Source organism: Canis aureus, chromosome 10 (genome assembly GCF_053574225.1).
Source record: "Canis aureus isolate CA01 chromosome 10, VMU_Caureus_v.1.0, whole genome shotgun sequence".
NCBI classification, from domain to species: domain Eukaryota; kingdom Metazoa; phylum Chordata; class Mammalia; order Carnivora; family Canidae; genus Canis; species Canis aureus.
This window is the reverse complement of record NC_135620.1, coordinates 72,640,591-72,654,486: the sequence shown is the minus strand read 5'-3', so window position 1 is coordinate 72,654,486 and position 13,896 is coordinate 72,640,591. Positions and strand designations below refer to the sequence as shown.

Below are 13,896 nucleotides of genomic sequence, written 5' to 3'. Positions count from 1 at the left end.
ATGAGTGATAATAGCACCTCATGAAGTTTCTGTAAAGATTAAGTACCCTGTGAAAAATGTTTCGTTATATTGTCTGGCACGTAAATGTTTTCATAAATAATAGTGATGCTGATGGTGATGGTAACTGATGACAGTGATGGTGGCAGTGGTGATATTCTCTGCTAGGAAAGTCATTGTAAAAAAAAAAAAGAAAATCTATGCAAAATATGAATTTGGAGAAATAAAGTCAAACTAGCAGTGTTTGGTTTAGAAGAAAGAAGACTCAAGACAACCTAACTACCACCTTTCACTAACTACATAGCTGCCCCCAAAGAGGAGGTATTAGAGGCTTCTTATTTGGCCTGGGCAGCAGAAGCTGGCTTGTAGAGTGAGTGTCCAGGGCTGTGAGTACAACTGCCTGAGAGGGGAATTGCTGCTTCACGGGGATTGAGTTTGCTGTCTCTCTAGGTATGCGGAGGCTAGATGAACGCTTGCACAGACTTACATATTTTCTTAAGATTTTATTTATTTATTTGAGAGACAGAGCACGAGTGTGTGAGAGAGAGAGAGCATGAGCAAGGGTGAGGGACAGAGGAAGAAGCAGACTCCCCTCTGGGCAGGGAGCCTGACATGGGACGCGACTCCAGGACCCTGAGGTCATGACCTGAGCCAAAGGCAGACACGTAACTGACTGAGCACCCCAGACGCCCCTGCACAGGCTTACAAAGGATGACCTTATGGAAGATGGAAGATTGGGAACACTGCAAATGATGGAAAGGGTACTGTGGATTTGAGAGTGCCAAGGTCAAAGAGCCAGAGAACGCAAGAAACTAGTTCATGACCAAGATAGAAGGAGATGAGGAGAGACTTGGCTCCAGGGGGGCAAAACAGGGACCGAGGGGAGGAAACGATTGGTCCCACCACCCCCCCTCCGCTGACACCTCACACTAAAGTAGTATGTGCACTCTCCAGCCATGAGGCAGGCTGAGGATAGGGAGCCCCCTTCCATAGAGTCCCGAGAGTCACGGTTTTAAGGATTCTTTCCTCTGGCCGCCAGTGTGACACTTGCACTTGTCAGAGGATGTGTCCCAATTTTAGTTTCCAGAAATACACGAGGAAGCACAGAGGTGCTGGAGCTCAGGGATGGCAGGGATCTCATGAGGCATTCAGTGAGGTTAGTGGGGAGCACCTGGATGCACGTGCTCGCCCTGACATGTAGCAGGATTAGCAGCCTCTCAACGGCCTTTCGTATGATTTCTGCCTGGAGAGGTGGTGGTGGCGGGGAGACCAGTCGTTGCCAAAGAGAGTGAATGAATGTATTTGACTGGAGAAGGAGCAGTAGCAGTAGTTCAGTACTGACAACCTGTGGGTAGAATGGAAGCATAGAATAGTGAATAGCATAGAATAGGTAGAATAGTGAAGCATTCATTCATTCATTTACTCATTCATCAAATCGATGTTTATTGAGCGACTAACACATTCAGACACTCTTATAAACCCTGGAAATAAGAGGAGGGCACAAGATAGGAGGTCTGGGATGTAGTAGATGCACATCAAGTAACTACTTATTGAATGAGCTCATTCTCAGGTAAGGTCATTGAGGTTTAGAGGAGTGAGGTGACTTGCCCATGGGGGCCAGCAGCTAAGTGTAAGAGCCAGAAGTCCAGCCTGAGACAAAGAGCCTTCTGTCCTGCTGATCTCTGTAAGCAGCAGGGATTTGGAGAACTGAGAAGAAAGGAAAAATACGATGTGTGTGCTTAGCATTGCACTTAACGATCTCTCATTTCATCTAAACAGCTTCTCCACCAGTTATGGGTTGTAATCACCATTTCATAGACCAGAACACTGAGCCCCTGAGAGTGTAGGTAACTTGCCACAATTTAACAGTGAAATGGGAGAGTCTGAATTTAAATCTCTATGTTTAAAACCCAAATCCAGCCTCTCCCTCCTATCCTAGGTGGCTTTTCTACCTTTTCAGCTCCTCCGCTCTAATGTCCTGGCTTCCTAAGATCCTCGCTCCTGACCCCGACCCCATATGCCATTTGAAGGAAGAAATGATTTCTCAGCTGAGGACTTAGTCTCCTGTCCCCCAGAGATATATCAGGAGGAAGGGATCAATAGGAGTATGGCAGCTTTAAGTTTTCTGCACACAGTGGTCTGATGGGGTTAGATCTATTTTCTTCATTGTAAAATGTGATTGATTCAATTCCAAATTTAGCTTAAATGTGATTTTCCTCCCTCAACCTGGCATCTCCAAACTGAGAATCAATCAAACCCCAAATTATAGGCAGCGTGTGGATCAACAATACTGAGTTATTTCCGGTCGAATTTCTCCAGCAATGCGTTTTATGCCATTCTCTGTTGCCATGAGAAGAGTTGAGGGGTAGGAGGGAGGGGAAATGAAAGGGAAATTAGATTATTAACTTTCTCCAGTTCCAGCAATCAATACGCCCTGGTGTAATTCTATTCCTACAGCACAGCACTCTCTCTCTCTCTCTTTCTTTCTCTCTCTCTCTTGCAAGTGATGAGAGGGGAAACTACGAACCAGGATGTGAAACAGGTATAACTATGACCCTAGCCATCTGACGATGCTCATGTGACGATCTGGAGCTATCATGTATTGATCTGAGCTACCATTTATTGATTTTTTTTTCCAATCGCATTTGCTATCTTTTGTCTTCCAATCAGCTCTGAAAGAAGAACACCCTTTCTGTTTTTCAGACGGGAATATTTTGTCTTATTAGGGCTAGATTGAATGGCAAGCATCCCATGGAGATTCTGTGGTTAAGCCGGGACTTGAACACAGCCATATCTAGCTTCAGAGGCTATGCTCTTTCTGCAACTACATGATGCCACTGTGTGACCTTTGTTCTGGAGTGAGGTGGAAGATAATGTGATATGGGGGAGAGGATGGAAAGAACTGGTTCTCATCTCTCCTCTGCCATGTACAAGTTGAGTGACCTGAGAATCATATGGTTGTTATTTTCTTCTGTTCATGTGTAAAATGGGGATAGTAGTAACAGTTCATTGTAAGGATTAAAGGAGGTAATTCCACTCTACTAAAATGTAAGCTTCAAGAACTTTGGCTTTGTTCACTATAATTTCCTCTTTGCCTAGAACAATATAGAGAAAGAAGTGATGTTCAATAAAAGTCGGTTGGATGGATGGATGGGTGGGTGGGTAGGTAGGTGGGTGAATGGGTGGGTGGGTGGACGGATGGGCAGATGGAAAGGTAGACGTAAGGGCTAGGTGTAGAGCCTGGATCACAGCAGGCATTCCACAAATGGAGGTTCTCTTCCCTGTCTCTGCTTCCTACGATGCCATACGAGCCTGGAGGAGAAGGAGGTGGGTTTTTTGGGAGAGGTAGTTTCTACCTTGCCGCTGTCAACAGCTCCTACTCTGAGCTAAATGCTGATGATCAGTTCCCTGGGCCAGGACCTCTGAAGAAGTCACCTCTGTTTGAGTTCCACTGTGAAGTTTCTGCCAGATACAGTTGCCATGGAAACTCCCCAAGCCCCATGGACGGCTCCACAGGCATCTGGCCTAAGTGCAGTCTTGACCTGCATGTTTTCTTCTTCCCGGATTTCAGAGACAACCATGGTGATTCAGGCATTCGGCTGAATAAATGGCTGCCCCAGGACACTGTTCATTCACATTCTCCCCTCCACTCCCTCCCTCTTCATCTGACTCTCCCTTACTATCCACTCTTTTTGTCTTCAGTTCCTTAAAGAGCAAGTCAGTTCCTGATATGTTCTGATAATGTGTTGGACACAGAACTCGATGCATCCTGGTTTCTGCCATCGATGATTAGATAAATACTGATACTCGGCTTGGAAATGATCATTTACCAAGGGCCTGCCATGTGCCAAAAACCGTGCTAGGCGTTTGGCATTTGCTGTCTCATTTAGTTCCCACCATACCATTAAAGGATATGCTGTCTTGTTCTTATTTTCCAGAGGAGAAAACTGAGAGGCCATAAGCTGATGCAACTTGACTCCCTCCCCCACTGATTCTTATTGAGTGTTGATTACTGTGAAGGTTTAAATGACATAAGACATAGGACAGTCAGGCCAGCGTGAGTCCAGCGAGACAGTGTGAACAATCCCATACCTGCCCCTCTGCCTTCTTCCCATGGAGCCTGGGTGGCATTTCTGGTGGTTGGTTAATTAGTGAAAAGAATGTCTTGGTCACATCTGCCTCTGCTGCTGTGTGGGCTGTGTCTGGGAGATGCATTCCAGGAGCCCCACAGGGTACTGTTCTCCATCCAGGGCATCTGCCTCCCCAGTGCCTAGAGCCTCTACCTCCCACATCTCACTCTCTGGGTCACTGTCCCAAGATTATGTTCATGCTGGACTCATCCTTACATGTTCGTCCCCTCAGAACAGACTCCATAGAATCTCGAGTGGAAACTCAGTGCTGCTGCTGACTGCTATTTTGGGGGGTTTTATTGAGTATCTAGGCTTGGGGTAATATGTTGACTTTTTGAAGAAAGATTTGTGCAAAGCACCAACTCCTAGTCCATACCCTTTGTAAGAGACAATGTCGATGTTAGGTTGCTTATATTAGTTAGTCACTAAAGCATTTATATTTCAGAGTTTGGAATAGCTTTCTGTGGCTCCCAGAAGAGAGAGAAAATACATTCCCCCTTTTTTTTGTAGCCATTTTAGGCTTAGGAATTTCCTATCTACCTGACACCAGGACCAACTTTTAAATTTTTATTGCTATTCCATTTAATAGATATCCAACAATTAGTAAATACAGCAACCACAAATAAATAGTCTGTACCATAAGCTATGCCTTGTCCTAGGACTAGCAATAAAGATAAGCACGCTATTCTTAAATTAAGGAACTTCTAGGTTCCAGGCACTGAGCTTAGTGTGAGAGATATAAAGATGGTGAAGATGGGATCCCTTCCTTCAAGAAGCTCACTGTTTATTAAGAAAAATAAATACCCATATGAAAAATCCAAAGTCAGCTGTCCATGAGGCTTCCTACTGTATTAGGATTCACCATCTGGCAGTGTTGCTTGTTTATGGTTGGCGTACTTTTTGATTGGTCACCACCTGCGTCTGCTTACTAATATGTTACTCTCATCCCTGGAAGTGCAGATGTGTTTACTGAGAATCTATCATGTTCCAGACACAGTGATAGGCATTGGAATACAGTGGTACACAAAGGACTTGGTGCCTGTCCTCGAGGAGTTTACTGTCTAGTTACTAGAATCTAGTGTTTGAACAAGATATTTTGAGAGACACAACACATGCAGGCTGTTTGCCTAGAGGGAGAGCAATTTACATTTGAGGTTAATCTCAATGAGCAATGAGGGTCAAGGAAACAAGTGGATTTCTATGCAAAACAAATAATACCTATGGTAATGTTAGCACGATGAAGTGTTGACTGGGATGGCACTGCAGTTATGCAGCCCTGCCCACACCTGGCCAGGTAAGGGAGGACAACAGGAGGTGTGGGTGCAGAGGCCCACCGTGAAAGGCATCAGATGCCAGGTTAATGAGCATGGACAGCATCCTGTATCCAGATGCTATAAGACAGGTCAAGGGGTTCCAGCAGGGAATGAGGTGGGACAATGTGCCTATAGCTCACTCATTCTACAAGCAAACGGACAATAGAAGAGAGGAGGGGAAAGAGGTGAACCTACTAAGGACGTAGAATAAATAGGACTGCGTGATTGTACAGATGCTATAAAGGAAGAAGCCGGAAGAGTGAAGGGAATCTAAGCTTCTGGCCAGTTTTAATGGTGGTGTTCTCAATAAGTTGGGGAGTGGGGAGGAGGAGGAGGAGGAGCAGAAGAGGGAAGTAGATGCAGTAAAGGTTTAAAGAGAAGATGACATGTCCAGTTTCAAACATGTTTATGTCATGCCCTTGGGACTTCCAGAGGGAGAGGTCTGGGAGGTTTGGGCATAAAGATTTGCTCAAAAGAAGAGCCTAGTGGGTGATAGAAATTTGGGAGCCATTGCTCTAAAAATAGTAATCAAAACCTTGAAAGTAGATGTGAATAGCAGAATTTAAAGAATGAGACCCAGTGGGGGCTTAGTTAGGACACAGTCCACAGACTTTCTTTGCTGGCCCAATGCTCTGCTGGCCATGCAAATCCAATCTACTCATTCTACTGTATCCATTAAATTGTCTTTAATTTTCCTGAGCAAAAACTCCCCTCCCCATCCTGTGCCCTCTCTATTAGTTCTTCATACAACTTACCTTGAATTGTAACTAGCTGTGGATAAGCCTGCCTTTGCCCCCTACCCTGGAAGCTCCCGAAGAGCAGAAACTATTCTCTTCCTGCTCTGTGTGTGTCTATATAGCAGGTGCTCACTAAAAACCTGTGAAATTAATTTAAACTGATTAGCTTCCACCATTCTGTGAAACCCAGTTAGTTGACATTGTGTGTACACACCATGCGGAGTAATCATCACCACAAACTGTGAGCTGTTTCTTACTATCCTCATCATACATGTACGGAAACTGGGGTTCACAGAATGAAACAGCTCACAACACACCCATTGAGGGCTAAAGCCCAAAGTTGAAGCTATGGTTGTCAAACTCCAAAGCCCATGCTCATTCCTCTAGGCTCTATGAATTCAGCACTTCTCACTTCCTCCTACTTGCTGCTAAAGCCAGTAGAGAATTTAATATCATTTAAATAATTATCAATGATGACCAGGCTAATTAGGAAGGGAGGAAGGGGAATTGCACAGTTTTCATGAGGCTTGTTTCTTTCATCTACACTGAAGGGTATAATAAGCCCATTTTCTAGAGAGTGAAGTTGAGACCCAAAAAAGGCTGCTATGTCATGACAAGCACAGAAGTTGGAAAAAATGGTTTCCTTCCCCAGCTTTCCATTTGGAAAATAGGAAGATTCCCAAATTCCGTGCTATTCCTATTTTATCACCTCATGAACTTATGTATCTTTGTGTATATTTTTGTTATTAGGTTTGCTGAAAAGCCCAGTGAACAAGACAGCCTTGACGTTGATTGCTGTGAGCTCCTGCATCCTGGCCATGGTGTGTGGCACTCAGATGTCCTGTCCACTCACCGTGAAGGTGACTCTGCACGTGCCTGAGCACTTCATTGCAGATGGTAAGAATCAAAAATAAAAGATGCCCCATACCTGCTCATCACCTTGCACCCATCTGGTCAAATGTCCTCCACAAATGGCACACAATTAGATTATTTAAAAAAGAGGGGGGAGCATCTAAAGGGCTTGAAAGAAGCCCTTATGACTTGGAATCCTGGATTATCTCAACGGAACCACAGACTGCTCTTTGCCATGGGCAAGGTTAAATTTTGTTAAATAGAGGAAGAATTCAAATGTGAGTGCAGAAAGATTGAGCTACTCTAGAGAACCTACTCTTTCTTATTGCTTATGAATCTATTCCTAACTAAAAATATCCACCCCCAAATACTATTTGCTAATTAAAAAACATGACAAACAAGATCATATGAGCTTTGTTGGAATTTCCCAAATATCCTGGAGAATACTCATATCTCATTCCCTGTAAATGTTATATCCTACTCTTCACCCAATTAATTTGAATTAATGAGACACTGTAGCCACTATAATCATTTGCAAAGCATGGCCCAAGAAATTGATTAAGGTGCTTGATAGCTATTGTTAAAGTGCCCTTCAGAAATCTGTTCCACTTTATATACTCCAACAGGATGCGGTGGCACCTATTTCCCCAAATGCTTGTCCAAGTGCTTGGTACTACTATGTTTAAGTGTATTAAAAGTTATCATAAATACAATGAAGAAGACATATGAAGTATGCAGCTTAATAAATTTTTCCATAAGAGTCCACCAAGATCAAACAATAAGATATTCCCAGTATCTACAACTTCCTTATGCTCCCTCCCCATGAAAGCCCTCCCAGAGGTAACCAACCACCCATCTGACTTCTTGCACCATATTAGCACCATTAATTTTTTAGAGATTTTTCCAGCTGGATGTCTTGGATGTTTTTGAGATCCTTGCTCAGTATTTGTTAGATTTATCTCACTGTAACTCACTTTTGTGTTTAATTTGTAAGTTCATGTTCAGAACATAGCACCAATCCCTTTAGTATATTTTATCCAAAGCAGAACTTCTACTTCCTTTCTTTGTAACATTCAGGCTTCTATTAATGCATCCTGTGATTGCTCCCACTTCACCATGTGATTGAGCCTCTTTCATCTGAACTGCAAATAAGTTTAGTTTTTCTCATTTTATATGCATGCAGTTGATTTTCTGTCCTAAGCACAATACTTGTGGTACATTCCTGTCAAATCACATGCGCATGTATAACAGGCAAAAATGTTGAGTATGAGATAACAAAGGGGTAGTGGAGGGAGGCAAAAGGAATTGAACTTACAGAAGCATCTAAGTCATAGAGGCTCATGAAGATTGGGATTGGAAGAATTACCAGAGCCTGGATGTGGTTAGCATATAGAGATGAAAGACTAAGAGTGATGAACAATGAGTTTGGAAAAACCAAAAGGACAAATTTTGGCCACTGTTGAAAGCATGTGACCTTATTTTAGCTTCAATAGTCTCTGCTCTTTAACTGTAGAATGATAGGCCTTAGCAACATTCAAATTTTGAATATTTTCATGCATGTAAAAATAGAGCTCCTAAGAGTCTAAGTAACCTGCTCAGGGTCATGGTAAATACTTTAGTGGCTAAGAGCAGAGGTTATAGAACAATACAAATATGAATTCAAATAGCTGAATCTGTTATCTTCAGTGTCTATAGCTAAGTGAATGACTTACTCTCTGAGCCTCAGTCTGCATCTACAATATAAGTATAGTAACAATGCCTATCTTATTGGGTTATTGTTAAACCTACAATTCCATATTTATCAGATTTTCAGATAACATATAGTTGGTAAATTGGAAAATCAAGGGATTCCCCCAAGAAAACTCCAAAATTGTTGTGATGGCTCAGAAGGATAGACAAAAATGTGATGAATTAAGATATGCCCTTTTTCAGTGGTCCTTATTCTGTCCTCTGTCATAAATTAAAAACTTTATAACTTCCTGTACAGTTATCTGTTTCTACCTCTAGAATGGAAACCCTGTGAGGGCAGGAGTTGTGGCCTCTGGGAGAGATATCATATCCCTGATAACAAGCACACTGCCTGGTAGATGCCCAGTAAATATGTGTTGAATGAATGAACAGAACCTGAATTAAAGCAGACTTAAGATTGGTTGCATGGGAAATCTTCTATTAGATCTCAATAAAGAAAGGGGAGACTGAGTCTAGGAAAACTAAAGCAGGAATTACATAGAGATCAAGGATAATTGAAACTGACCATGGAGTGTACAAGTACTGGAGAGTTCAAATATGGCAGGCACCGCTAGGGGAGCTAGCCCAAAAGGTCTCATCTCAAGGTTAAATGGAACCCCCTTTCCCTACATTTTGCATTGTTTTGGTTAGGAATGTGTCCTTTAAAATGAGTCTGTTTGGGTTCAAATCTCAGTTTCCTTATTTTATTGCTGTAAAATATAGGAGAGTCAGTTAACCTTCCTGAGTCTCAATTTTTCTCATCTGTAAAATGGAGATTATTTTGAAAAGATTGAATAACATCATGTGAATAAAATACCAGTAAAAGATCTAAAACATTATTATTGCTCAATAAATAGCAACAGTTATTACTATTATCCCTAAAATGATGCATAAAGGAAGAGACATTAGAAGCTGGGACACATCAGAACAAGAAGGCAAAATAAATTAAATAGATGAGATCCTTCTATTCTGATAGATTCTACTATGATTCTTTTGGGGATCAACAGGAATCCTGAGAGCAATGAATACTTAAAGTCAGGTGCATAACTGTCCAGTAGTTCTCGGCAAGCAGACCTTTCCCAGCATGATCCCAGTGCCTCCTGTGGGTGGATAATCTGTGTGTGTTGCACATTCCATTCCCCCGCCAGCTCTCCAAAGTGATCTTTATTAAATTCATTTCACAGATAAGAAAACTAGGACTTGAAAAAGGGTGGAATCCAGTTTTCTATGGAGGTCGGGCAGGGCCTGACAAAGAACAATTTATATGAATTGGACTAGTGGGGTTTCCAGCTCTGATTTCTGGAGATCCTAGAGTGTTATACAGGAAGGCAAGAGGGGAAATGATGCTGGTGTCTATTTTCCTGAACCTTTATTATCAGTTGGCATTAATATTTGTAAATGCATTGATACATAGCATAAATACAGTAAGCAATATTTTATATATATTACATATATATGGATATATATATATATATATATATATATATATATATGGTTTCTGATAAGGGGCTTTGGTTTCTTCCATCTTTGATTTTATCAACACATACACATACATACACACCACACACACACACACACACACACACACCATAATATTGGCCCCCACCTACAGCTACTGGCTGAGTTATAAACAACATCATAACAAGGCCTATCAGGATGAAAGCAGCCCCCATTAAATGGGAAAGACTCCATTGAGACAAAGCCACCCAAGGATCAAGGCCAAGACAGTTCTCATGTCTCTCACCTTCCTCAGAAACCTTACCTGAGCTGCCAGCCTGCCAGCCCTTAGAGCACTCATCCAACCATGGATGTTGGGCTGTCTGTGGTGCTGAAGCCTGAAGAAGGGACCTGAGAAATGAAACTCGTCTTCAGAAAGAAAATAAATTCTGCACTTGTGTTATACCTGATGCTTACTTCCCATTATAGGTAAAGGTCAGCACAGTGTAGCACTTGTCCAGACCCCAGTTGGCATGAACAATAAATCCTGCAGCCTGTATCCAAACCCTTGGTAAATCCTGCAGCCTGTATCCAAACCCTTGGTAAATCGCCCCTTTCTTTGTCTAGTCTTCTCAAGGCCAGTAGTGGCTAGCTTTTTTTCCCTGCTAAGTACACAGTGAAGATGTAGACTAGGTTTGTGTCTAAACTTACTGAATTCAGCTTTTTTTTTTTTTTTTTTTTTTTTTTTTTTTTTTTTTTTTTTTTTTTTTAGCTGTGGCCTGTAGGTCATCTGCATTTAGGTCATTTGGGCTGGTGCGCCTTAGAAATAGTGAATCACATTCTCGAGGAGTGGAGGCCAAGTATTAATATTCTTAATGAGAATTCTGTGATCAATCAACAGAAGTTTGAGAGCTGCATTAATACATTAATATCTCTGTCACTTTTTTCCCATCCAGCAGATGTAATAACTCCTTGAGACCCCTTGGGTTTCTGATAAGGGGTTTTGGTTTCTTCCATCTTTGATTTTATCAAAGTCATATTAATGGAGCTGCCTCATGCTGTAGCTCCAGTAGTTGTGATCACACCAAATACAATGTGAATATGAGTTTTATAATAAAGCATCCCTGGGAACATGGATTTGGGTTTCATCCAAATTGTCATGTCGGTGGCATTATGAATGAGTGGTTATTGGTTAATTTTAAAATCTGATCTTATTTGAGATGTCAGTTTGTGCATTCCTTGAGGCTCCCAGTGTAAGTCAGGATATATTTATCCAATATGCTACCGCTGCAGTAAGCCAGTAGAAGAGACAACTTTTTTTTTCTACAGGGGAGAGATAGAGAGAGAGAGAGAGAGAGAGAGAATCCCATAATGCTGAGATCATGACCTGAGCCAAAATCAAGAGTCAGATGCTGAACCAACTGAGCCACCCAGGCGCCCTAGAAGAAACAACTTTTAAAGGAATAAATTGTTTAGATTAAATGGGTGAGATTGCTCCATTCTAGTGTAGAGAAATAACACTACATCCAGAGTTCTCTTTTATATTCTTTTATATTCTGGGAATTAGGTTTTGAGAAGGTGAGTGATATTTTGGAAGTTGTCCAAAAGAGAGGCTTTGTAGGTGAGACTGGAAAAACATTATAGACACCTAATGACCTCTTAAGGAAAGGGTGGAAGAGAATTGTTTTATAAGAAGTTGAAGGAAACTAATCAAAAAGTGAACCTAATATTATTGAGTAAATCTATTATAAATATGGCAGTATGCATACACTTGCATGGAGTTATTTAATCATTCAAGTCTCATAGCAGAACTGTGAGGCAGCATTTAGCATCCCCATTTTGCATACATGGAGGGTAGGTATCAAGAGATGTTAAGTGATTCGGCCAGACTGACACAGAAGTAAACAAGGTATATGAAAGTCCAAGTCTACCTGAACCCCTGGTCCAAGGTCCTTCCATGTTCCACTCTTTGACAAATATGAACATAGCTATTATTACTTGTATTGAAAAGGGGACAGACTTGAAAGTCCCTAGGAAGTAAAATTAGAGTTACCTTGGTGATAAGGGTGGCCAGAGATGAGATCAAATGATCCTTAGTCTGAAAATGTCTTCACTTTCTTAGCTTCAGCCTCATTATCTATAAAGTGGGGATAGTAGCGATACTTATCTCATAGAGTTATTGTGAAGAATAAATGAAATAATGCTCATAAAGCTTTTAGCTCAGTTCCAGAGACCTGGTAATGGCTCAATAAATCATATAAATGTTAGTAGTTGTGATCATTTTTGTATAATATTGGAAAGGGGTCATTGCAAGGTAAAGAGTTCCCCATCATAGGAAATTTCCTGAGAAGAGATGACCATATTTCCGTGAAGCCATAGAGGAAAAGTGAAGTTGACTTGGGTACATGATATTTTGATTCAGAGCCATTTTATCAGAAAATAAAATTTTAAAATGGTTAATTTCTGTACTTTCAAAGTATGTTTGTTTATTCTTTACTACCTCATCCCTAAGCATCACTCATTCTTTGCCTAGGCTCAAAAATGGAGTAAAACTCAGGAAAGACTGAAGTCTAGGGATATCTCTTGAATGCTTTACTTGGATAAATACACACACACACACACTCACATATGCACAGATACAGTTTTTTTTATGTGTTATGTAAATTGCATCAAAACATTCATAGAAAAACATTTATTTATTAAGATCAAGTTAAGTTGTTAGCATTGCCTTTTGGATCAGACTAGGTGATATTCAAATCCTCTTTGTTTTCTTTTTTTTTTTTAAATTTTTATTTATTTATGTATGATAGTCACAGAGAGAGAGAGAGAGAGAGAGGCAGAGACACAGGCAGAGGGAGAAGCAGGCTCCATGCACAGGGAGCCCGATGTGGGATTCGATCCCGGGTCTCCAGGATCGCGCCCTGGGCCAAAGGCAGGCGCCAAACCGCTGCGCCACCCAGGGATCCCTCCTCTTTGTTTTCTATGACTGTGGAATTTGGGGTATAAGTATTCCTTACCAGCCTATGAAATCCTGAAGTGGAAATGCCCATCATTAGAATGGCCTACTTTATTAATAAGCCACGTGTGTAGCTGCTTTTGGACACAAACATTGTATACAGTGAGTCTCGGTCTTTCATTTGCTCCTACTCCTACTTCATGCTTTTCAACCCAAGAGAGAGAGCTAACATGTTGGCTTCGTGCTTTTAATGAAGAATAAGGTTATAACTGACTTTAGAGCTAGTGTGTAGTGATTCGATTACATGGAAGGAGTATTTTCAACTCTTGGAAGGAAAAAATAGACCATGATGAAGGGGGCTGCTTAATCACAAACTGCAAAGAAACTTGTCTAACAAGAGTAGTTCCTTGGACCTTCTACTCTCTGGCAGGGTCTTGGATTCTATTTTAAAATGTTCGGTGTTGATTACAGACCTTTGAGCATCAGAGAACATATTCAGGTATAAAAGTTCTCCACAGCAAAGTCTCTGCCCTGTTTGTCTTTCACTGCTTTGCATGCATTCCATGCTCTTATGGCAGATGGGCTTCCTTGCCTGTGTCTTCCTCCCTGTATGTAGTTGCCTAAACCATGAGTACCCTTCCTAAATTTCCATGCTCTGCAACCCTACCATCTCTAAAACCTAACTTAATTTTCTCCTTCCTCTAGAAAACTTTCTTTAGCAAAACCTCAAAAACTTCTTTAAAAAA

The 13,896-nt window shown here is 41.4% G+C and overlaps 1 protein-coding gene across 4 annotated transcripts in view; it reads left to right on the top strand.

Annotated features, from left to right (window-relative positions):
- The window catches only part of ASTN2 (astrotactin 2), an 850,745-nt gene that overhangs the window by 331,202 nt on the left and 505,647 nt on the right, over positions 1-13,896 (top strand). For all 4 annotated transcript variants that reach the window (XM_077913090.1, XM_077913089.1, XM_077913088.1 and 1 more), the window contains one exon: positions 6,928-7,074. In XM_077913090.1, the coding sequence (XP_077769216.1) occupies positions 6,928-7,074 (147 nt within the window). The remainder of the gene's footprint in view (positions 1-6,927; positions 7,075-13,896) is intronic.